Genomic DNA, 26,714 nt, shown 5'->3' with positions numbered 1-26,714 from the left:
AAGCTTTTTTCCCCACTAGCTACTTTTTTTTTTAACTCTTTCCTCCCTGTAGGCACTAAGAGGGCCTCTTATAGCAAGCCCATTATGGGTTCGGCCAGGCCCACAATGGGGCGGCCGGGTGGTGAGGGACGGGGACCGACATATCCGGACGGACCACCCCCCGAAAAATTCCTGGGGATTTTTTCGACCCGTCCGGATTCGATCCCGGGTCCCCCAGGGCGGCAGGCTGCTAACCTTGACCGCTCGGCCATCCGGCCGCTTCCCCACTAGCTACTGTGACAGGTAATGTTAAGAAAATTCGTATGGAAATTACTAAATTTGGAAATAGATAGATGAGGTTATTTGTGAATAGGTAGTTAATAACATTCAATGCGTTCATTTCAGAGGAAATATAGGGTGCAACATTGTCAATTTCATCATATAAATCTTGAGCTAAAATATCTTTTTGATTTTTACATGGATCACATAAACTATTCTCTAGAGCTTTACATTTTGCAAATCTAATTGATTTATCCATTTGAAGGAAATTATATAGGTTGTTAAGAAAATTAAACAATGTATCATGCTGCTTTATTTGCTCGAACCTTTCTTCCAATTTTGATAATGCGGTGTCCAATATTACAAAGTAAAAATTAATTTTGAATTGGTCAGCCGGGTCTTTAGGTGCCTCGTCTTCACACTCGTAATCAAATAATCGCTTTTTTGTTCGGGGTCTCACAATATTAATCGGAGGAAACGAAGGGTCACAGTCGATATCATCGGCAATTTTTTTGGCCTCTTCTGAAATATCATTAAAACCTTCATTTGATCTAATATTAGATAAATAAGTTTTCGTCTGCTCCAAGATTAAAACGATATTAGGTAGTGTAGAATCTGACTCCTGCATCACTTTACTTGCAATATTAATTTTTGTTAACACAATATTCCATGTAATAATAGAACAAATAAATTTAAACGACTTGATTTTTAAGAGTAATAAATTTGCCATATTTCTGGATTCAGGGTCTCTGCAATTATCAGAATAAAGTGCAAATAAAGCGTCATATATTTTTGCCAAATTGTATCTAAGAACTTTCAAAGCATCTATTCTACTTTCCCATCTAGTACTAGAAAAAGGTTTTAATGATAAAGTTGGGATTTCATCTTTTAAAACTTGCCAACGTTTAGTCGATGCAGAAAAGAAAACGTAAAGTTCCTGCACAATAGCAAAGAAATTTGTAATTTCTAAAGACGCTTTTGCAGCGTCATTAACAACTAAATTTAAGCTATGGGCCGCACAAGGCACGTAAAAAGCTCTAGGGTTTAATTCAAGAATTTTTTTTTGTAAACCATTATTGCGACCCTTCATATTCGCACCATTATCGTAACCCTGCCCCCTTAAATCTCCTAAACAAATGTTGTGAGTCTCCAAAAAATCCAATAAAACATTGGTTAAGCCTTGTCCTGTCGAATCTGATATTGAAATGAATCCCAAAAAATGCTCCCTAATTTCTATTTGCTTTGATTTATTATTTAATAAAACAAACCTTACTACAACAGTAAGTTGGTCTTTGTGACTTACATCAGGAGTCGAATCTAAAATAATAGAAAAATATTTACTAGCTTTTAACATAGATATAATTTCATGTCTTATTTTCTCTCCCAGAAGGGAAATTAGTTCGTTTTGAATATGAACACCTAAATAATGAGGCATATTTGATGGAGTTTTTCTAATCCTGTTAATATGATCGGATATCGTATCATTAAAGTTTGCAATTGTTTCAATTAATTTTAAAAAGTTTCCATTTTGTTGCTCATATATCTTGTTATTTTCACCCCTAAAACTCAAATTTTGACCGGCTAAAAATTTAACAACATAAATTATAATTTTTAAAACAGAAACCCATCTATCTTTTTCCATGTTTATTAATTTCTCATTTAGTGAATCAGTTGTCGTTTTAGAAGAAATTGATTGTTTTAGATCAATCCAAGATTTTGTATTACAAATGTGACCTTTTGATTTTTCATGTCGTTCTATAACCTGACTTAAATGTCTCCAATCATTATAACCCTCAACTAAACCACTAGAAAAAGTTTTAAATATTTTGCAAGGAAAACAATATACACAGTCTTTTGATTTAGAATACACCAGCCAAACTCTTGGAATTATTTCCCCATTACACAGTTTTTTTTTATAATAAATAGACGAGAAACCTCTATTGTATTTATTTAAAGGAAACGTTATATCAGCTTCTGTCAGTTGGGTAGGCCCTAACTCTATCAGAGTTAATTTAATTTTATCCAATAAAACACCAGGCCAATAGTTAGGATCCTCATGAACATGAAGATTTTCATTTTCAAAACTTACTTCTTCAGGACTTTGTTCTTTTAATAAAACACCTGCTTCCATTGTAGTTTTGGTATTCGACGAGTCCTCCTTTTTTTCCCCGCTACTGACCACTATGAATTCGGTCTCCGTCACATTTACATCTCGAGCTTGGGAACTTGATGGTGCCTCCTGTGATGTTGTTGAGATTAAAAACGTTTCGAGTGAACCACTAGCCTTTTTAACTAATTCTTCCTTTTCACGCTTTCTTTTTCTGTACTGTGCGCCAGAAAGCCTTTTTCGATTATCAGACATCTACCAAAAAAAAAAAAAAAAAATGAATCCAAGTTATGATTCGTCGAAAAAATTTTGTTTTCGAAGATTTAAAGAAGCATAAATTAATTAAGCTTTGTTTTTCGAAAAATACCAACTTTTGAAAGGAAACTTTACAAAATTTTTTATTTTGTCTGAAAATTTCAACATTTTTAATCAAAACAAAAAAATATTAAGATTATGCTAATCTTTAATTAAACTATATTTTACTAATAAAAAAAAGAAAAATGTTTTACTATTGTTATTATGTTGGTATTATTATTTAAGTTATAAATTTGTTACACAATATAAATTTAATTTAACAAAATATTATTTAAATTTTATTTAACCGCGCAAAAGCAAAATATAATCAAATTAATGTATGTACTCACCTTTAATTTTTACTGTCTCTCTAACCACGATATCAAACAAAAACTTTTTAAGCTGTTGCGATTTACACGATTACACGTTTAAAATTAAAATAAAAGAAATTATCCCGGTGCGTGCATTTCTATGCTTTGACCACAGACGAGTATTTTCCTGTAAAATCTTCCTCGCGACCGACGTGAAAAATAGCTTAAGACGAGTTAATGATAAATTAATTTTCCCTTTTTTTTAAGGCGGCTCGCGCCGCCCCCTAGGCTTGCCGCCCGGGTGCCCCGCACCCTCTGCACCCCCGGGTCGGAACGGCCCTGCGAACCAATATGCAATAACAAATTCGAATTTAAAACGGTTCGAACATTTGGTTAAAAAATCGAAATATATAAAAAATATTTATAACAATGTCTGAAATGTTATCAATTTAATACCCCTAAGTACTCAATAAAGACTAAACGTAATTAAAAACAAAAAACCGCATCTAAAATAGTACACTAGAAGCCGTTCTTCAGGTTATGACTTAATGCTCTCCCTCTCACCCCGCGGGGGGAGAGGGAGAGCGAAAGATACCTTCTTAGTGTGCGTTTTCATGACGTACCCTAACTGTGTACCAAATTTCACCTCTAGGTTCAGCGCGCACTATGGTGGTTGCGTCAGTTAATCTGTTATCGGAAACGTCCAAAAGCTTCTGAAATAATATAGAATATTATGGAACATTCTTGAAGAATTAAAAATTATTAATATTAAAAAATGTACTATAATGTAATATTAATTTAAAAAGAAATGAGAGGGGGTAGGTTGTAGGGGTGAAGAATGAGAGTAAAGACAAAGAATATGTGTAAGGAATGTGTGAGAAAAATTCTGGAACTTTCTAGAAAAATCTGGAACAGTCTCATTGAAACGTCACACATTTTCGAAGTCAACCACTTTCAACCCCCATATCTCCCACAACGTTATAGCTATCGAGACGCAACCACCATAGTGCACGATGGGAGACTTTGAGCTACTACCACACACAAACACCATTCCTGTGCAATGTGTGTATATTTTTTTTTTTTTTATTTTTTATTTTTTTTTTTTTATGTTTATTGATTTAAATTAATTCTTACAATGGAGGAACAAATTAGTTACATAATGTTATTAAATATATATAAAAAATAAATTATCACAAGAATTCTAAAGATTTAGAGAAGAAGGAGAAAATCTTAAATAAAGTAGTTTTTGACATGTCGTCATTTTTCAAATGATTATACTTGAAATCTTCTCCTAGTACTAAACATTTTAGTTGGTTTACCACTTGACAAGATCCAAACAAATGTATTAAAAGATTCTCTGCCTCTTTACTATTGCAATAACTACAAAACTTCTCTCTTGATATATTTATCCGATAGCCCTTTAACATAATCCGAAATCTATTAAGTCTAAGTTGCATAATGAGGCTTTTCGTGGAAAAATTAGTTTCACAGTTTAAGTAGTTTTTTGTACACCAACCCTGGCGCATTTCGAACAAATTCACTCGTTTAGCTGAAGTAGACGATATATCCTGATTCCACAGTTGGTCTGACTTAGTTTGAATTATATCATTTAAGTGAGTTCTCAACAATGAAGCTGATCGTGTTGAAAACAAAAAGGAGTAGCCCAAGCTATCAAAAATATTCTTAACTGAAGCAGGCCAACTTTTCTTATCAGGTTTGACTGCTGTTAGCAAAACATTATAAGTAATTTGGCGCAAGTCATATGAGGGTAACTCCATAACTTTTGACCAAAACAGAAGAATAGTCTTGACAAATTTCAATTCCAATGGAGGTCTTCCCAATTCAAGACGAACTGCAGAGCTTGAAGCTGAACGCTCTATTTTAAAAAGTCTCTTAAAATATTTCATCTGTACTTTTTCTAGTTTAGACAGAAACTCCAGTCCCCAGACTGGAAATAAATAAGTCATCTTAGAACCAATAAAGGCGTCAAAAAGTTTAAAGATACTATTTATAGAACTTAGCTTCATTCGTTTTTGTAGAGTAAGCATATAGCCTGTCTTATTCTGTATGTCTTTGGCTATTAAATCGAAATGATGATTATATGCACCCGACGAAGAAAAATGTATTCCTAGATACTTAAAATATGGCACAAAACTGATTTCAGTATTGTTCACAAATATCTTATCAGATTTAAGTAGTCTGCCTCCATTGCGAAAAACCATTCCCTTCGTTTTTTGTAAGTTAACTGTAAGATCATTTCTTTTAGCATAATTAACTAGCAGAGAAAGCTTTCGTTGCAAACCTGTTTTTGAATCTGCTAGCAGAACTACATCATCAGCATACATTAAGCAATGCAGATCAACAGATTCTCCAAGAGCAAATTCCGAAGTTTCAGAAGTAGAAAACAGCTGTGGTAAATCGTTAATAAATAATATAAACAACAGGGGGCTTAAAGGTTCCCCCTGAGGCAACCCACTACCAGAAATGACACCTTTAGTATTTGCCAGATTGCCTCTCACATGATATCTTGTGTTACAAAATAATTTTTTTAGTAGCTTAATGAACGGAGTTGAAACTCCTAAAAAATGTAACTTTTTCCATAAAATATTTAAATTGATTCTATCGAAAGCCTTTTCCAAATCCACAAATATCGAATAGATTTTACGTCTTTTTCTTGACAAAACATACTGTATTAAACCATTAAGTATAAAGATGTTGTACATAGTCCCTCTTCCTTTAACGAATGCTCCTTGAAACTGGGAGATAACATTAAATTCTGTAATCCATTGATTCAACCGATCTGCCAAAATTCCGGTAAACAACTTTCTAAAGGTATTTAACAACGCTATTGGACGATAGTTTTGAGGATTTAGTTTGTCTCCTTTCTTGTAAATCATTTGCAACAACACATTTTTCCACTGCTCGGGAAATTTTGATGTTTCCTTAATCTTGTTAAAAAGTTTAAGTAATTCTAAATACATTTCCTCAGGTAGGTGCACAATAAATTCATTTTTTATACCATCCATACCAGGAGCTGATTTTCTTTTTAGTTTATGAATTGAAGTTTTTAACTCAGAGAGTGAAATTGGATCATCTAAAATAGGAGAGAAATTATCATGGTCAAAATCAAGAATTGAATCAGAATTTGGGTGACAAAAGTTATATTCTAAAAAACGTTCCCAGTCGTAAAGAGGAATTTGATTATCGGGTTTCTTTCTCCTGTTAAATCTATTAACAATAGACCAAAACTGTACAGAAGATCGCGCAGACTGCAACTGTCTACTAATATTTGACCAAAAGTTCTTCTTTTTAGTCTTACATAAAGAACGAAAGATTGCTCTAGAATCACAGTATTTTATTAGATCTTCATTACTACGGGACATTCGAAACCTCCTCAGCGTCTTGTTCTTCATTTTCTTCGCTGTTCTACAGTCTCTGTCAAACCAAACTGAAGACGGTAAAAGGACTAGTGAAAACTTATAATTTATACATAATAAATGGTCGATATCCTTCTGAATCACCAGCAGACTTTACTTATACTTCCAAACTGGGTGCTTCAGTAATTGATTTAGTGATCCTGAGCGAGAGTCTGGTAGAGAAATTGAATAAATTTTTTATTTCTGAAGATTATATGTCTGACCATCATTTGGTCATTTCTGAAATCCTGATAGATACTGACGAGAGTAGAAAATCTAACTTGATTGACAAGGAAAAAGGACTAATCTGGAAAGAAGACAAATCCAGTTTATATTCTGAAACAGTTTTGGCCAGATATGTAAGTATTGTCTTAAGTGATGAAATAGAGGACAGTTATTCTGCTATTCTGGATTTGATCAAGTCATCAGCTGAACAATGTAGAATGATAACATACCTGGGAGCAATGTGTGTATATATATATAGTCGAATCCGCATAAGTCGACACCCCAAAGGAAAGTGAAAATATGTCGAGTTATCCGATGTGACGACTAAAACGAAGTTGAAAAAAACCCACAAAATTACAATTAGGAAAATACAGTAATGCAATGTACTGTACTGTACCTCTCTAATCATCCATCACTGGCACTAAAGTTGGTTTCTGCTCCAAATACCCCAGCAATTTCCATCGCCTTATGTTTCAGTATCGGTCCCGAAACAGGAAGATTCGATGAACGAATTTGCTTAACCAACGTACGAGAGAATCTTCGACATATTTGTACGGCGACTTTCTCCGGCGTTTTCGAGACAACCGCGACGAAAATCCAAGAAAAAGTTTCTTAATTTCCTCTTTTTTTCTTGAGAATTCTCACCAATGTTGTTCTCGGAAGGTTTTCTTGTTTTGGAAATTCGATTTGCAAAGTTTTATTACATTCAAATTCAGAAACAAGTTCGTATTTTTCCTTTAGCGGAAGCGTTATTAGCTTTTGAACACTCATTGATAACAGAAATGTGAAACACATGCTACAAATAATGACTACGTGAGAAAATGCTAAATCGGATTCTGCTGTGACGTTGATATAAATTATATATTTTCTTTTTGTTTATCTGTTATTATTTTATATATAAAAATACATAAAATTTTAAAGGAATTTTTATTAGTAATCAGTTTTTAAAAAATTGTAAATGTTAATAACGAATAGCATCTTATTAACATTTCCTACTTCTCTCGAGATATGACATATGACAACCCTATATCTCCGATCCCTTTAATATTAAGTTAATTAAGAAGCTATTATGCTATAAACAGTGGCGTAGCGTGGGTGTCAGCTGCCCGGGGCGGAGGAAAATTTCGCCGCCCTTTTATTTAGATATTTTTACAAGATATTATTATTTATTGTGAAATTTTGCCGCCCCCGATAAGTGCCGCCCGGGGCGGGCCGCCCCTCACGCCCCCACTACGCTACGCCACTGGCTATAAAATTAATAAGGAGCATCAATGCTTCTTACACTCAACCTATCATGCCAAAGTTCCTTTCTTATAGACGCCAACACACATATACACAGAATATTTTCCTTTTTTAGTCTTTTTTGAGTTTAGTGAGTCTTTTTTTTTTTTTGTAACTCTTTCCGCCCAGTGGGCACTAAGAGGGCCTTTTATAGCAAGCCCATTATGGGTTCGGACAGGCCCACAATGGGGCGGCCGGGTGGTGAGGGACGGGGACCGACATATCCGGACGGACCACCTCCCGAAAAATTCCTGGGGATTTCTCGACCCGTCCGGATTCGATCCCGGGTCCCCCAGGGCGGTAGGCTGCTAACCTTGACCGCTCGGCCATCCGGCCGCTAGTTTAGTGAGTCTGAAAACGTGGAGATTTACAAAAAAACTGAGGGTCAAATTTAACACGATTCCAATGCTTTCCCTCTTTATGTATACGAAACAGCCGGGATGCATTATATTGCTACAGAATATTTTGTCTAGTTTAGAAACGTTTAAATAAAGGGTTAAAGAAAGAAATGTCTTGTTATTTACTTTCAAAATTAAAAAAAAAATTAAATATGGTTATTTTGACTCGCACCATGTCTGTTATGGGTTAAAATTCTTTTTTTGGATACTCTTAAACAACGAGCTTGAATATTCTATCTTGATACCCTTAAATATTACATATGCCACGCCGCTTGACTAAAAAGAAAATGGCGAACGTGTATTAAATTTCCTTTAAACTTGGCGTCGCTACAGGTACTCTACCTAATATATGCTAGCTCGTCGTGTATCAACATCGATTCTTTAATTAAAAATAACAATTTATAGTTTCAATTAAATCGTTTCTTTACATAATTATTTTTTACTTCAAAATATGTTAATATAAATTTTTATATTTTAATTTTTTACAATTTTTTATTTTTAGAAATTTGTTCTCCAATTCCGTTAATGGCGCAACAGTCACTTGTCTAGAACAGAGATGGATGGATGCGAAATGCTGCTTGATATCGTTTGGTAAGTGATAGAATATAACATTTTTCATATGAACATATGCAAACTATATTATTCCATCGCCGTAATAATATCAATTAAACAAGTATAAACCGTAATATCGTTAATTATAAAGCAGTTTATGAAAGTTTTAATCAAAGTAAGATGTAAAAATTTAATTTTGTGAAATTGATTTCGCATTTTATGTCATTCATAAATAATTTGATGTATATCTCAATGCATTAGTAATTTTCCAAAAATAAATTATTTAAAAAGCCACTTTTTAAATAATTCACGTGTATTCTCCTGTATATAACGTAAGTGATAAAACGTAAGTATATTATACCCTATATATACAAGAAGTCTTATAACACTGAATATATTAGTCGTATTTACAGTAAATATGATGAGACTTTTAGTTTACATAAATAATCACACGTATTATTTTGTAAAATGAAGTAATGTACACAATTTTGAATCATATTTTGATTCAATGCTGCAAACATATGAAAATAACTGTGCAAATTTTGATTAGTATAAAGGATAAAACTCTATATTCAGTATAAGCAAGATGACTTGTAAATTGATATTATTACATCACAGGATTACCACAGAAAATGTAATATGGATCACGATATTAAGTGGGAAGTCACATAATTATTAAGAAATAATAAAATATTTTAACAAAAAATTGTAAATAAAATATAGATGATGTATAACACAATGTAGGTAGTCATTTAATACAGTTTGATATATTTATAATAAATTATTCTGATGTGGTTACTGTTATACAATACCGTGTTTTTATTTATATATTTATTTATTTTTTTATTAAAAAATATAAATTTTTAAGATTTATGTACTGTTTATTAAAGTATAAAAACAGAAAACAGGTATATAGATATATTGTGAAACTCTTATTTGCATTCAATGTGTGAAATTGGTATAATATGATAAGATAAATAATGAAAAAACACAAATATAGGCTACTCAAATCTAGTAAAAGTTTCATGATACAAATGTTTTTGTCTTTTTCTAACCAATGTCATTCTATTCTTTTTACTGGTTTTGGGTATATTTGTGTATGTTTTTCATTACATACAGCCAGTTTCTGAAGATAAATAATAGTACCAATTTCTTCAATAAAATGATTAGGGTAGATGTACCAGTTTTGGCCAGTGTACCAGTCTTGGCCAGAAAACAAATTTAACTTAAAAATATAACCACCACATATTCAAATCTGTCCAATGAAACAAACTTTTATTGCTAACCGTGTGAACAGTTAACAATAAAAGTTTGTTTCATTCATGATTACATTTTTAAGTTAAATTTGTTTTCTGGCCAGAACTGGTACTACACTGTCCAAAACTGGTACATCTACGCTATCAATAATTTTAAAAGATTAATAACATAAAAATGGTATGTAATTTGATTAGAATTCAGAATTAAATATTAAAACTTGATAAAATTGTTTTAAAACTATTGGAAATTACAACAAAAAATTAAAACATGAATACTGAATTTGTTTTGGAAAAGTAGCAAAGCATTTGTTTTTTACAGAATAAAAAGCAAATGTTTTTATTTGATTACAATCAGCATAAAACTGATTGTAATCCAATTATCATGGAATTTATTTACAAGATGAAAAATGAAAAACGTTAAAGTAAAATTTTATAATTTGTAAAACTATTTGATTTACAATATATTTGAAATAGCAAAGAAAATTTAAAATTAAGTTTTTAGTGGAAAAAAATGAATTTTACAAACTTTTCTAGATCATATTAATATATGATGTCATATAAATATAAATATTATCATATAGTTGATAAAATAAATTGTAAAATTAGAAAAATACAGATAAATGGATGAAATAAGATTAAAATTTAACATATGGGTATTGAAAATTTAAGTTTTAGTATAATCAAGTTTTATTGCATATATTTGATATCTTGATTAAAATAACCAGAATTTTAAAACATCAATACATTATGGATCAAATAAAAAGTTTTTAAAAAGAATACTTAGATTTTTTTTATTGTGTATTGAAGAACTGATTAAATACTTATTTTCAGAACATTTAACAATCAATGATTATACATTTTTAATTACTTAAATGAAATTTTAAAACTTTTATATTTCAAATAATTTCAATTTTTTTCATTCACAAAATAATATGGATAAGTTTATTTGCATTTATTAAGCATACTTTACTCTTTTAGTTTAATATATTACAATTTATATACTAAAATAGATTAACACCAACGAAACCCGATAATATATAATATTATCAGGTTTTGTTGGTGTTTATTTGTTTATCATTGCCTGGTCAGGGCTTCTGTTGGCCGACTGGGTTGCCTGTGTGGAGGTTGCAGGCCATGGGCGTGGATGCGTCCTCAGTCGGGACTCATATATGCTGGAGGAGGAGATGGGAACAAAGGTCCGGGTAGCGTAACTGGCAACGCGTTCGCATGACAAGTGGGAGTTGCAGGTTCGAGTCCTGCTTCGGGCCAATTCTTTTCTTCCAGTGTATTCTAAATTAAATTATTCTTATTATTAGTTTGCGCAAGAGATGGCGCTACTAAAATTAATCCGTTAACTTATGGCTGTTGGGTGTGTTGTTAAAATAGATTTACCAATTTCTGATAAAAATAAAAATCAAACAACTGGACAATTGTATAGTTAGTTTGCTACATACACTCATTGACAAAAAGTTATGCACCAAGAAGATTGTGTTGGAATCAAATGAAATTTTATTAGTGTGAATGTAATGATACTGGTAATAAGTGATCACAATGTTATAGCAAAGTGACAATTTCCAACAGACAATTGTAGAATTTAAAGGAACCTTTAGTACCATGTAGGACCTACTTCTGCCTGGCTACTTATGATTGTACAGTTGGACATAGAGATATACAGAATGCTATCCTGTGACAGATTTACTCACAGATATTGCATTTGCCAATACTCATATTCATAGATAGTCAAAGCTGACATCCCATCTGGTACCACAAATGCTTAGTCAAATCTGGAGATTGGGCATGCCAAGCAAGTGTGACAATATGACAAAAGACATTCCTGGTAACCCTAGCTGAGTGTAGCCAAGCATTACTTTCCTGGAAAATTACTGTTTAAGGTCCATTTACACACAACAGTGATGTGCCAGCACAGTGCAGTGAATTTTTGCCTGTGGGAAATCGTTGACCTAGTTTTAAACCACCCTGTCCAGACTTGTCTGTCACAGTACTGTGCAGTGGCAGTGGTGTGAGTGTACTGTGAAAGTACATTTGACAGGAACGATATTTTCACTGACAGTAAATTTTGTTTTCCAATGGATGATGAACATTTAATTGATATCATGCATCAACACACTGTTTTATTTGATTTATCTCATTCAAAATACATGAACATTGGGTACAAAATGAATATTTCTCTATTTTGTTTAATAAAATATGAAATGCAGGCTGGGACATTCGAAAATATTCAAAAAATATAGATTTGTCATCTCAATTTTTTATAGTGTGTGAAACTCTCATTCTGTTGATATTTTTTGTCCATGCTTGATGTAAGCTTGTTTGATTGCATTTCTTATTCTTTTTCATCCAAACATATAGCTATCATAGCCAATTCATCCTCAGAAAAGTTCATGACCACTCACTTACAACACGGTCACGTCACTGTTGTGTGTAAATACTGATCACTGTGCTGTGCTTGATGTCACTATCACCAAACAGTCACTGTGCTGGCATGTCACTGTTGTGTGTAAATGGACCCTTATAATCCTGCCACAAAAAACATACAAGGACACGGGCTTTCATAAGTATGCCATCAATGTCCATTGCAATGACTGTCATACAAAGTAGCATCCTAGACCAAGCAGTTAGCAGTGAGGACAGTGTGCCACTCAACAAAGGTGGGATTGAAGTGCTCACTAATGATCCTTCACATTAACATAATGGTCATCTATTCCTAAACAGAACCAGGATTTATCCCTAAAGATGATTACTTGTGATGAATCATTGTTAGTTAGTGATGAAAGATTCATCACTGACAATGATATTTTTGTCAGTTTGTAGCAGTCCATGCTTCTCTATTACGGCACGACTGCAGATGAAGCTGATAATGTTGGAGTGCTAATGGCAAGACATACAGGGGTTGCCATGCATGCAAATTTGTCTCAGCTAGTAGCATGCCAATGAGAAAGGAAGAGAGAGGGTTTTGTAGCAAGGCTTCCACCTGTCTCTGGATGATGAACAAAGATGCCATTGTAGCTATTTGCAATTGTCTTATGATTTCCTGGTTGTTTGTCTGGGATGTCCATAACTTCCTGTTGTGGATATGTGCCCTGATGTATCCCTTACCCCAACTCCTCATGGTCACAACAGCCTAATGGTGAGCAATCTGACAAAACAGTCATCCCACTTTACTCATTCTGATGATATAGCCTTTCTCAAACTTTATCAACTGTGCTTAATATCTTTGACTGTATCATACAAACATTCTTGGAGTTCCTCCAGATCTCCAATAAATAGATACACTGAAAATTCTCAACATAGCAAGTCTCTGCAAGCTTTTTTACAGAATACTGGGATAGCAATTTTAGGGCATTCTGGTGGCATTACCTGATATTGGTCCACAATTGTAACAATTTAATTACATACCTATCTGAGACACTTGTATGCTGAGTTTTTCAGTAATTGTTGACGAGCACGGGCCACATAATCATTTTGTTTATTACAGCACACTGAATATAAAAAATAAAGACAATCAACATATTTATTTATCAATACACAAACACAATCGCTGCAGCTAGCTCGTAAGTGCGTTTCTTAGAAACTTCATTGTTAGTACAGTAGAGAGTCGTAAATCGGCACCCTGGTAATCAGAATCGCCGGTAATCGGCACGATTTTCAGTCGGTCTGTGTCGTGCTGCATCGAACGTTTTTGATACTAAATTTACTTCTAAAGTATAATTTTTATGTTTTTATATTCTTCAATATATTTATTTTGTTTGTACAAAATGCAGAAATAATTTTTAACGATACGATAGCCTCGATTATTATTATAAAAATTTTCGTTAGGCTTAAAATCGATGAAAATTCAACACGAAGCGACACGCAACGGAGAAAAATTCAACACAAAGCGACACGCAACGGAGAAAAATTTGAACATCGGACAGGTTAATATATTTTTTCGTACATAGACCGTAATCGGAACAAATCCCTAATCTGAACAACCCCAGTCCCCAATTGATTCCGATTTTCGGTTCTCTACTGTACTTACACAAAAAGCATTCTGATATCCAAAGTTGCAAAAAGTCGTCAAATTTTTTATTTCACTGATTTTTCTTAAGAATTATATTACTGTCAGATGCTGGACCAATTTTGGCAATTTTATTTGCACCTTTTTTAATTTTTTATACGTAGTAAGTTTATCTACAATCTATGATATTTCCATATAAATAATTATATTTTAGCTCATTTCTGGTATAGTGTGGCAGAGGGCCAGATGAGCTGACCTCGCGGGCCTGATCCGGCCCGTGGGCTGTAGTTTGGTGAATCCTGATTTAGACTGTATTAATTTAGGAATTTGTAGTTCAAATTGATTAATTTGCATTTCAGATGAATTAAACTGCTAACTTTTAAACAATATTATTAAAAAACTAAATTAGAACTGCCTTGCAAAGATAATAAACATACTTAAATAACCTTGAATAAACAGCAAAAATTTTATAACATATTTAGTTATAATTCAATAATTATAATATTATTGAAAAATTTAAATCTATTGTTTGTAATGTGCTTAGTGTGTGAAAATATTAAAAATTAGATGGTATATTAGTTTTAAAAGTCTAAGTCTAATTAATAAATATTTTTTTGACAATATCAATCTAATTTGTTATAAGTACTGTCATGAGTGGTATGAAGTTTTAAGTTTTGGGATAAAAATTTTACTTTAAAAGTCAGCTGCTGGGAAGAAATTTGGTGCTGTCGTTCCCTTAATGTGCCTGTTGTATATATTTTCTAACAAATTTTAAATATAAAAGGAGTTGAAAAACATTTTTTTTACAATTCTTTGACAGGTGAACAGTTGATGCTCACTTTATCTGTATTACATTTACCCTTTTCCAATGAAACAACAGTATCAGCTTGGAAATTAAGGGATTTTGGCCTTTATAAGGTTTATGGAGAGGTCTTCTGATTATTGAGAATCTTAGGAAAATGATTTTATATTTTGAGAAAATTGGAACTTTTGCTGTGAAACCAGAATGGGGTTGTAAACCAATTGGACATCTGAAAACAGAAGACTTTACTACTGCACTGCAAAATGGAATGAAAATTTTTATGGCAGCAGTATGACAGCATGCATGCAATATCATGAAGTTAGAAATACATGACAGTGAGGAAATTTTTGGGAAAAATCTTGCATTTTTATCCATATAAGACATCCTGTAGTCAATAATAGGTTTCTGGTGATAATATTTTTTACTTATCTTTATAACAAGAAAACATTTGCCATGACATTCATGACTTAGATGATGGTTGAATTATGTATGACCCTGGCAAATTCTGTGGAGCAGTGAGGCTCATTATTTACATGGTGATATGAACACCCACAACTATATTTGGTGTGATTTTGTTATACTAAATATACAGGTGTACCTCGCCTTATGTCAGTAATTGGTTCCAGGAGAGGCGACGTAAGTCGAATTTACTTGTGTAGTTATGACATAAGTTGAAACTACAGTGGAAAATGCCAATAATGAACACTTAAAGACCGCTAAATAAGACGACAACACAGAAACATAGATGTTTTCATGTTTTGTTCTCTAGGATTTATGATGATTATATTAACATTTACTGTGAATGTACATATTTTAATATGATTTTATGTGCTTTCAGCACTTTTCTAGTGATATTACGACTTCAATATTTGTGGCAGATGGTTGTAAAGTCGAATAAAATGACTTAAACTTGATTTTTATTTTTCCATATACTTTTTTGACAAATGATGTATAATCGAGAATGACGTAACTCAAGGTATACCTGTAGTTGTGGGTGTTCATATCAACAAAAATCCACATGTTCACCAACAAATTCCATTGCACTTACAAAAGGTAATGGTGTGATGTGGTTTCACAGGATTCTTTTCATTGGTTGTTTTTGAAGTTAAACTGTATCTAGGCCAATGATATGTTCTGTTAATGCTGGTATATTTGGAGATAACTGTCATTTTAAAACTGTCTAAAACTGTTATTCCAGCACTGCAGCAGAGAAATTGTCTGAACACCACAATTTTTAAGCAAGATGGCACACACCACATATTTGCCTAAATGTGAAAGCTGTACTGCAACAAACATTTTGTACAAGAGAGTAATCAGCTGATCATTTCCAATATCATGGCTGCCACAATTACCAGATCTGAACTCTTATGACTTTTGGTTATAGGGCTATCTAAAGAGCCTTGTTTATCAAGGTAATGTTTCCAATCTAGCTATCTTAAAAGACAGAATTTCACAATTGTGACAACCATAGCTCAGTTGCATTTCCTCTGTTGAGTATGTTGGGCAGCAAATGCAGTTTTTGAGCATAGAGGTAGAGGGGGCACATAGTCATAGATTTGATGTAATTGTTAGTTCCACATTCCACATCTGTAATTATTAAAGTATTATAATGACTAATATATTGATATATAACTATTAACTATAAATAAAACTAATGTACTTTGTTTCTTAACTTCTCTAGTTTGTTAGAAAATGCACATAATATACATATAAGGTGACAGCAGTACCCAGTTTCCCAGTTGTATTTTGAAGTAAAATTTTTATCACAAAAATCACAACTGTATACTCAGGACAGCATATATACCAAATTTGGTCAAGATTTGTCCAATAGTTCTTTTACAGAGATCCCTGAACTTTCTAATTGTGGTCATCCTGTATAATAATGTTATTGCCATTAAAAAAAAAATAGTCAAATTTAGCTATCATAAACTGCCAATAGATTAACTTTTTAGGAATTCAATGTGCAAATCTAAATTTTGTTATATTTTCTTAATAGATAAAAAATTAAAGTAGGCCTAGTTTTCAGTTTTGTGTCAACTTTTTAATTTTAAGTTTTTAAACATATTTTAAGCTTATTAATATTTAATATATGTTGACAAATTTAACAATCATTATTGATAATGGAAAAATTTTATTCAATTTATATTGATTTTAAAATTTATAACTGCTTTTTTTTTATCATGTTCTGTTCTCTTCAAGTTTCAAAAATACTTTAAAAATGTATAATACATTCATTATTTCTAATAATTGTTTTATAAATGAGACTATTTCAGTTTAATCTAAATGAAATTATACAATTTTGTATGTAACCGACAGGTTATGGATTTAAAGGCAGATTTAAAAACGCTTGTGTAATATGCTGATTTTAAATTGCAATTATCAATTATCAAACAGCTTTTCCTTTGTTGTCACTAAAAACATCTTAGAAGTGTAAAAAATTCTGTACATGCTACAGGCAAATTACAATAGCAGATTCTTATCTTGCCTTAGATCTAATTTGTCTTTTGTGTATCAATTTGTACTTTAGTTATTTCTATTACATACTCCTCTTGAACTATTTTAAAAGCTGATAAATTTCTGGTTAAATTTACCTCTTTAAATATAATGTCATTCTTTCAGAGAACTATTTAGAGACAATCTATCAAGTTTATCATATATTAACTCATTTTTTTGTTATAAAATGAATTTTTATGATTAAAATAATTAAGTACATTCAAAATTACAGTGGGTGATCGGTTAACGAACACTTTCACAAAAGATTTTTATGTTTGGACAACTGTGGAAAATTGCAGGAACTAATATTCTCGCTAATTGTGGGTGTAGGTGAATTACCACGTGGGGAAGAGACACAAAGACGCAAGTTAACAATAAGTTTATATATACAGCATAGAGGTAATGATACAAATATAGATATATATAGTTAAGTTCACAAAATACAATTTCACGTGCACCTGAAGTTCTCACCGTTACAATATTGTAGTCAAGATGATCCAACATGCTGTAATCCAATTCGTCCTGAGAACAAAGAAACCACGGTAGAGATGGATATTTCACAATATATAATAATGTTCTTCTATAAATATTCAGTGACACACAACACTTGGAGGGCACTAAAACATATACAGAACACACGTATTTGTCCGAGACATAGAAATTGTCGATGGATCATGATTCCGATTTGTACCTTACACACCTGTAAAACTGTCCTCGTGAAAAGCTTGCTGCGTTAGTCCGTATGATTCACCAGTCTTACGAAGAGAGAAAAAAGCTCCCTGTAGTCAGCTGGCGTCGCCTTAAATACCCCTTTCAGTGTACCCAACAGGTTGCCAACCATTTTACCCCACTGCAGAAAATAGCCAAAAAAAAAAATATATATATATATATATATATATATATGCAGCCGTCTGTCATATATATATATATACACATACACGACAGACAGCTGCAGCCACACAACAAACACCTCACAGAACAAACACAAGAAGAAGCGACGTAAAATAATGGATACCGATTGGTCTTCCCTGTCTTCAGGTAACAATTTGAAACTTTTCAGAGTGCAGATGTCGACATCAATGCTCAACCTGGTATATACTGATTGGATAGTATTCCTCCGAACTTTGAAACTCTCCCTTTTATTTTTCTGACAGAAACAATTCTTTTATTGTATTCCCAAGACTGTCAGGTGGGCACTCGTAAAGTTTTGCATTGGTTTTTATTTCGAAAGGTAAGAGTATAATAGCAAAGGTAGATAGTGGGCAGAAGATGTCTGATGTTGCTGGGCAATATGGCTCAAACAGGTCTACAGTAGGCTGCAGTTCAATCTTATCTACGAAAGATACTGTATAATCAAGAAGACTCAAGCAGATTAAGAAGTAACGGAAATCACATCTGAGAAATAAAGAACATTGAAGAGCTCATAATGGAACTTGAAACTGATCTGACGACAGAAGAACACCAAAAAACTCGGCAAGATATGTTTTCTTCTGAAAAAAAGGATTAATGTCAATATCTGCTATTAAAGATGTTAATAAGAACAAAAAACCTTTAAAAATCCAGCAAAAAAATTTTTACTAATAAAAATGTTTTTGAATGGTTTTACCAATCTTCATCAGTTAAGATGACACAGATTGTGAAAATAGAATGCAAATTTAAAAATAAACATTAAGCAGAATTCTAAAATCGGCATTGATTTAGAAAATCCAATTTAGCCCTTGCTTTATGTATTTTAAGGACCAGTTTCCTATATTGTTTGGCTATATTGTTTTTTTATCCAGTTGAAAGAAAAAATATATTGATATTAAAAATCTTTTGAAGAAGTGGGAGAATGTCAGAACAACGGTCTTAGAATGGCATCCAAACCAGGTTCAGGTTAATAGGCTCAGGGATCTCTACAATTAGTTACAATGCTATTAATTACTTCTGAAAAATCCTGAAGAAGAGAGAGAAGCATTTGACTACATTAGGCAGCCTCTTTAACCCCCACAAACAGAAAAAACATGACTAATAAAAATGCTAGACTATGTATGTATGTATGTATTTTTATTATTATATATAAATAAACATAGTAAGAAAGTATATAATTTTTATTTTTGGGGTCTCCAGAACGAATTAATCCAATTTCTATGAAAACCTATCACAACTCGATAATTGGTTAATGAACAATTCAGATAGCGAACAGTCTTGGAACAGATTATGTTTGTTAACCAATCACCCGCTGTATAACTCTAGTCTGACTGTGCAATGTTTCTTTTTGTTTATGCATAGCAGCATTACTTTCTGCCATATTGCTAATGAAATCAAAAGTGAATATGTTAAATATGATATTATTACAGTTTTGTTTTATTTGGTTCATTTTTTAGATGATGATGTTCAAATCCATTTTATGTTAATTTAAACAAATATTTGTATAAAATTTAAATTTAAGTGCTGAATGACCAACTCTCCAAGGTGGCATACACATATTGAGACAACAAATTTTGCTTTAATTTTTACTCCTCCTCCGTATACAATTCATCATTATCATCACTGCCTCATCTTCCCATTTGTGCAATCATATGTACTATAAATGTCAATTAACAACAGAATATTCAAAATAAATGAATTATTTTGTATGCACAAATGCTCAGATGACCTCCCTTCCCCATATCAGCACCCTCTCCCAGCTCCATGTTGTCACAATAAATGCACACCACTCAATTGCCACCACAATAGGTATTATTGATGTTAACATCATTTTCTATTTAATTTTTCTAAATTACTAATAATAATAAATGTTAATATAAACACTTACTCTATCATTTATAGTTACAATGAATTAAGTCATGAAATTCTGGATTATTTTGGCTTATAACAAATTTTTATAAGGATTTTTTTTAATACAAAGCTAAAATTAGCAATATTTGCCAGATACATTCACTTTTATAACCACTTAAAAGGAATTTCTTGGATGAATAAACTGAAATGTTATGTTCTTGGAATCTGATGCTCACCTGAGTTCAAGAATTACTCAAAAGACAATTAATTTTCATATATTTTATTTAAATGCATTTCGGATCAGAATTCTTGCTGATTCCTCTTCAGTAAAGGTACAATCTGTGACAGAGTCTAAACTGATATTTTGGTCTCTTCAAAATCAACTCTTGATTGATTTCAAAGAAGGATTGGTGACAATTCCAATTCAAAATGCATTTAAATAAAATACCTGAGAATTAATTATCTTCTGAATAATTCTTGAACTCAAGTGAGTGGTGGATTTGAAGGCATAACATTTTGGTTTATTTGTCCAAAAAGCCCTTTTAAATGGTTATAAAGTAAAGGATGTTTTTACTCTTTCTGCCTGTGGACAAAAAGAGAGCTTTTTTCTTTACCCATTGTGAGTATGGTCAAGCCCATCTGGGTGGTGAAGGATGGGGTCTGACATTATTGGTTCACTGCAAAATATTTCTGGTTTGCCTGCCCAGATTCAATTTTGAGTTCCTTGGATCTGTAGGCTGATGTCTTAACATCCTTCTCCAAGTAGTCATCTTATATTAATTATTAATAGTTAGCCAAAATATAGCATGAATAATCTGGCACTTAATAATTTGATTATTATAGAATATTTAGGCTTTTAACACAATAAACGACTTCTAATAACACTGTGAAGAGCACAAAGTTAATATGGCGTGCCTTCCGTTACGATCACATACGGCACCTGGGGCATGGGAGATATATAAAGCCAGCGTCGAGGGCACCTGCATCAACTTTAAGGATGGGGACTCGGTCATGCATGCATGGACCTGTTTGAGGAATTCGAATGGTGTTGGGCAGAGGGGTGAAACGTGACACGTATGTTGTTTATTTTACTGGCAACACTGTTCTGGCAGTCTGGTGGGGATGACTTTTAGTTCTCAACCTGAAGAAGGACTCGGTGGAGGTCGAAAACGTTAGTTGGTTCTCTATCGTATACAACACTGAAAGGTTTTAGTCTGTCTCTTTCTATTTAGGCTTTGTTGTTTATATATAACTATAATGAATTGCTCAGTGAAGATTGAGAAATAATGATAATGTTTCATAATATTATCTTATAAACTGCATACAAGTGTCATCTTTCACTAGTCACTTCAGATGTTAGATGCTATCTCTTATTAAATTTAATAATTATAATACATTACTTTATTATAATTATTAAATTTAATAATGGATAGTACCTGATGTAATACCAAATTACTTAATTTAATTAGTAATAGTAGCAGTAGAATAATCCAATATATTATGGCAATCGTTTGGCTGTAATTAATAATGTCGGGTTTATGATGCTTATATACAGTATTTGATTTTATAAATAGCTGAGATATACAAATTGATTTCATAAAAATTAAAATTTATTAAGATATTTTAATTTAAATAATCTCTAAAGTTGACTCTTGCAGATTTTTAAAAATTTCATTTGTATTTTTGAATTTTAATTGTGGTACTGATATGAATTTTTAAGATTTTAAAAATTCGGATGAAGATGTTATGTCAATACTATCAAAACTTCATATTTGTTGTTTTGCTGCCATAAACAAGTTTTGACAAGATGTTAGAATTAGCAATGTTAACATTATTTGACAAAGAAGCAATTCTTTATTAACAAAATCTTTTGTTATGATGATTGCTAAGATACAAAGTAGATTGAAATACTGTTAAAAATTTTTTAAAATTTTTTTCAGAATATCTGACATTTAATTTTATTTCAGAAAATTTGAATAGGAATTAAAAACTTAATCATATTAATAATTCTAATCTTTATTGTTTAAATATCCATCTATATAAATTCAATTTACAAAAGGATGAACTACACATTTGTAAAAATACAAAAACAATGTGTGTATATTAACATTTAATGTTAAACTATTAATTGTCTAGCTGCTATAGCAAATTATCAAATTGTGACTTATTGACTGATTGTTCTGTTAAAAAAAGAAAAAACAGAAGAAATAGGAATAACTAATGTAATAATTTAATGTGTATGTTCTTTTCCTGTTTATGAATGGACTGTGTATGTTTGCTGTTTCAGAAGATGCAGTTATGTTTGTTTATATTGTTGTTGAGGTATAAAGTATAATTTATAATGAGTTTCAATAAGAGAAAACAAGATTAGAGTTGATTAAATGATCATATGAGTCTCGTTACAAATAATATTTATTGAATGAATATATTAATTTAAATTTGTATTTTTATAATTTATCTTTCATTTTATTAAACAATAAATAAACTGTTTATATAATTTGAAATTTACTGTTACTGGTACTTAATCAAAGCTAACTTTTATTGTGAGCAATATGATGATGATGGATGATTATGTACGGATATAATGTTTTTAACTTAGATTTCATGAAAAAAAATTTTTTTATTTTTTTATCTTTTTAAAAATGATGATAAAAATTTAATTAGGTATAGTCAACTATAAAATGAGAAAAAAACTACCAAATATATTTGTCTTGATTGAAATGTTTGTGTTAATAACAAAAATAAAAGTTTGAATTATTCAAACTTAATAAGGAATAAAAAAAAAAATCAAGTTTTTATCAAAAGTAAGCTTTAAAATGAAATATTTATCATATTTTTCAGCAATTATTTTGATTATGGTATGACACTTAACTGTGAGAGAAAATTCATAGTGAAAAATGATATTTTATTTCTTATTTAGTTATGTATTTTGACACTGAATTCACTTACTCTTTAATTTAGTGTTGTTTCAGAGACAACCTATATTATAGTACTATTTTCATTTTTACAAAATGAATTGTACTTAATAAAGGTAATGAAAATTTTTATCAAAACAGTGATACTGTCTCAATAATAAAAGATTTGATAGCATTTTTAATATACATAGTGTTCCAAAAGTTCAGTTTTATATTTCAAGAAGTAATTCAATTTCCATACTAGACGGTGAGGATGTACAAATGTTAAAACTATGTAACAAATAATATTTGATATGGTATTTGTCACGGTAAGATGACCATATTATGATGATATGGAATGCTTACTGTAATGAATAGTGTATAAATAAACAACAACTAACCTGTTATACATAAAGACACCAACCAATGCCAAATTATCAGGCGGGCTAGAAATGGCTATAGCAATAGCCGTTTCTAGCCCGCCTGATAATTCAGCATTGGTTGGTGTCTTTTTGAATAATGTATTTCTTTCAAATAGCTGTTGTAAACTTTATTTCTGTAAGCCAAAGGATACAGTTTACTTTTCATTTATATGTAACCATTTGGGGATCACTAGCAGGATCTAAATAAAATAAAATGAATTAGTTCTAAATGGATAAAAATTATTCAGTAAAAAACTTTTAACATTAGGCTTTAAATGTTATTCAAGCAAATTGCATGACTCCATAAGAAAGAAAAATGTAACATTAGAAACAATAAAGGAGTTGTGGCGGCCGAATAATTGTAACCTGGCACTGCATACAAAAATCCAGGCAGTGCTTTTAGGAGAATATAAAAACTCGTGCTGGCCGCCCACCACAGCTTTTTTCCGCTCTTTTCTGGCTTGTTCACTTCTCTGCGGATGACTTATACGATGCTAACTTAAATCTTGTAGCCGAGATCTCTTTACCTAACAAGTGTAACAGGTATTGTAGATTATTGTAAATACCGTATATCTCGGCAGATAAGATGACCTTCAGATAAGACGAGGTATAAATTTTCGTCGAAGTTTTATAGTTTTAGCTTATATCTGTCCTATAAGACGACCCCAAACTATCAACGGCCTATGAATTTAGTTTAGATCAGTGATCATCATCTGAATAATAATACTGTATAGCGTATACAGAATTATGCCCTACAGTATTTGTAATTTTTCAAATGAACAAATTTATTTTCTTGCATCTGGCAGCACTGCCTTGTGATTGTTGCAAGCATTCGCACTGATTTGTCATTAGGGTAATGACCTTGACTATTCACAAAAACATACTCTACTCTCTATTAGTAAACAATTACGGTGTATCCGTTTTTTTATAATGGTTTAATTTATATAAATTTCAATCTAATTTTTTGTATCTGTCTTATAAGACGACCCTGGATTTTTGGGGCTTTTTTTTTTTATGATTCAACTATCATCTTATTCGCCGAGATATACAGTAAATCCATTTGGAAAGAAATCTGGCTTTGGATATTTCAAATCTTAATGAACATTTAAGTGGTGATACTAGAGCGCCACAGAGTCAAAGATATACTTTTGATTAAATGCTTTTCAGGACTACATATTTCATTATCAGATTCTATAGAATTGGAACAAAAATGTTGAAAAGGCATTCTAAAGCTGTTGATCATTTTGAAATTTCCAAATGCTCAAAGGCTTCAAGAATTCTTTTATAAACTACAGTAGGGTCCTGCCATATTCAACCAATACATTCCAAGACCTCTTGCATAATTCACTTAAAATAGCAAATTCTATTAATTATTAAGTATTTCCATACTAGCATATCTATCACACATTTTTTATGTAAATAAAGCAAATAAACACTTTATTAACAACAAATAGCATTATATAATCATAAAAAGTTTGAATACCAAACAAAGAGAAAAAGTTCTGTTTTAGGTGCCACTGAAACACACTTGCATTTTTTATTTTCCAGTAAGTATAGCACATACAGAACATTTGTTCTTCTCTAACAGTCTCAAAAGCAAACCTTTTCTCACTAAATTTAAATTTTAATTTTTTCTTCTAATGTAAACCCATAAGTAGGCACTTTATGGCTTTTTTTTTTTTTTTGTTTATCAGAGTTACTGGCATTATTACCCTTGCATTTTGGAGTTGTATTTGAAGTAATTGTATAAATGAAACAAAGAGAAGCATTAATATTATATGGACATAATGTGTTATAATAAGAACTCTGGACAAAGGTTGATTTGGTCCCCATGTTGAATGGAAAGCAAAGAATTAAGTTAAAATAATGTTTTTCCAGAATGAGAGTGAGTACAACTGAGAGAGATGCTGTGAGACTTCTTGCATGTTGGAAAATTATGTGGATTTAGCATGCAATTAAGAATTGTTTCTTTTATGTATTTCCATTTTTACCTTGGATTGCCAATAGCATAAACCTGAAATCACATGTACAGTATTATACTGAGTCTGCATGTATTGGCATCCTACTGTATTTAATTTGGAATGAATTCTCCACTCATTCATATATATATATATATATATATATATATATATATTATAATAATAAAATATTTTCAAAATACAGTTTATTTTGAAATTTTTTTTTAATTATTGAAATATTCAGTGATTTATAAATGGAAAAATTCTTAATGTAGGATCTACATGTTCTAAAAATATTTAAAATACAGTCAAACCTGTTTTTATGCGGGGGATAGGGACCGCATTAAAAAAAACGCATTAAAAAAAATCTCACGAAACTTCACGAATGGCTGTAAATAATAGTTTTCGCAACACAATTAAAAAATAATTTTTTTATGCGGTCAACAGGGACCGCATAAAAAAAGTCTCACATAGAAAATAACTCAAAACCGTACGAAATAGAATTTATTGACAACAGATGTCAGCACTTGACTGCATCGTCTGGTCTATCGTCTGTTTTACATATTTTTGTCCAGGTGGTGTTTTGTTGACTTAAAAAGTAAATTATTTCATTTTTCGCATATTCGTGCAATAATATTACTATAATAAGTGCATTTATGCTATAATAAGTTTATTTAGCTATAATAAGTCAACGTGAGACATGACGAATCGCACGAGACTAGTCGCCAACTATACCGCACAAATTAAAAATTCGCATTAAAAAAATCGCACAAATAAAAATCGCACATAAAAAGAGCGCATAAAAACAGGTTTGACTGTACACGTGTGTATATATATATATATATATATTACAGTTAAATTGATCAATTTGGTAAATACGTGCACAATACCCAGATTTATCAATTGATTCTGCATAACAACCGTTTTGTGAATGTGATAAGTTATACATGTTTTTGTAAAATTAGTCACATTAACCTGTAATTATGAACCAATAACCAGCACAGTCTGATTAAAGTGATAAATCTAATGTTTCTCAGGTTTGTAGACTGAGACAGATTCAAGTTTCATATTCAGATTCAGTTACCGTATTTTACGGACTATAAGACACACTTTTTTCTTCGAAAAATTGCCTCCAAAATTCAGGTGCGTCTTATACTCTGTAGCATCTTATAGGTATTTTTTTTTTTTAAATTGCTTAAAAATTAAGGTGTGTCTTATAGTCCGTAAAATACAGTATATATGATGCCTTCCATATCTGGTTACATATGT

General features: G+C 31.5%; 2 protein-coding genes across 2 annotated transcripts in view; one reads left to right on the top strand and one right to left on the bottom strand.

Moving 5' to 3' along the window:
- Window positions 1-229: 229 nt before the first annotated feature.
- On the bottom strand, window positions 230-3,198 carry LOC136971804 (zinc finger MYM-type protein 1-like). Its single transcript, XM_067266304.1, has 2 exons — window positions 3,010-3,198; window positions 230-2,620 (listed from the first exon to the last, which is right to left on the bottom strand). Exon 2 carries the CDS (start codon window positions 2,618-2,620, stop codon window positions 230-232), a length of 2,391 nt encoding a protein of 796 aa, XP_067122405.1. The 5' UTR covers window positions 3,010-3,198.
- Window positions 3,199-8,787: 5,589 nt separating this feature from the next.
- The window catches only part of LOC136971785 (protein zyg-11 homolog B-like), a 59,403-nt gene continuing 41,476 nt past the window's right edge, over window positions 8,788-26,714 (top strand). The window contains exon 1 of the mRNA XM_067266290.1: window positions 8,788-8,881. The gene's annotated coding sequence lies outside the window, so the exon portion shown is untranslated. The remainder of the gene's footprint in view (window positions 8,882-26,714) is intronic.

The sequence above is a fragment of the Centruroides vittatus genome, unplaced genomic scaffold (genome assembly GCF_030686945.1).
Source record: "Centruroides vittatus isolate TY-2023 unplaced genomic scaffold, ASM3068694v2 contig_272, whole genome shotgun sequence".
NCBI classification, from domain to species: domain Eukaryota; kingdom Metazoa; phylum Arthropoda; class Arachnida; order Scorpiones; family Buthidae; genus Centruroides; species Centruroides vittatus.
The sequence above is the reverse complement of the archived record's forward strand: the minus strand, read 5'-3'. Positions and strand labels throughout refer to the sequence as shown.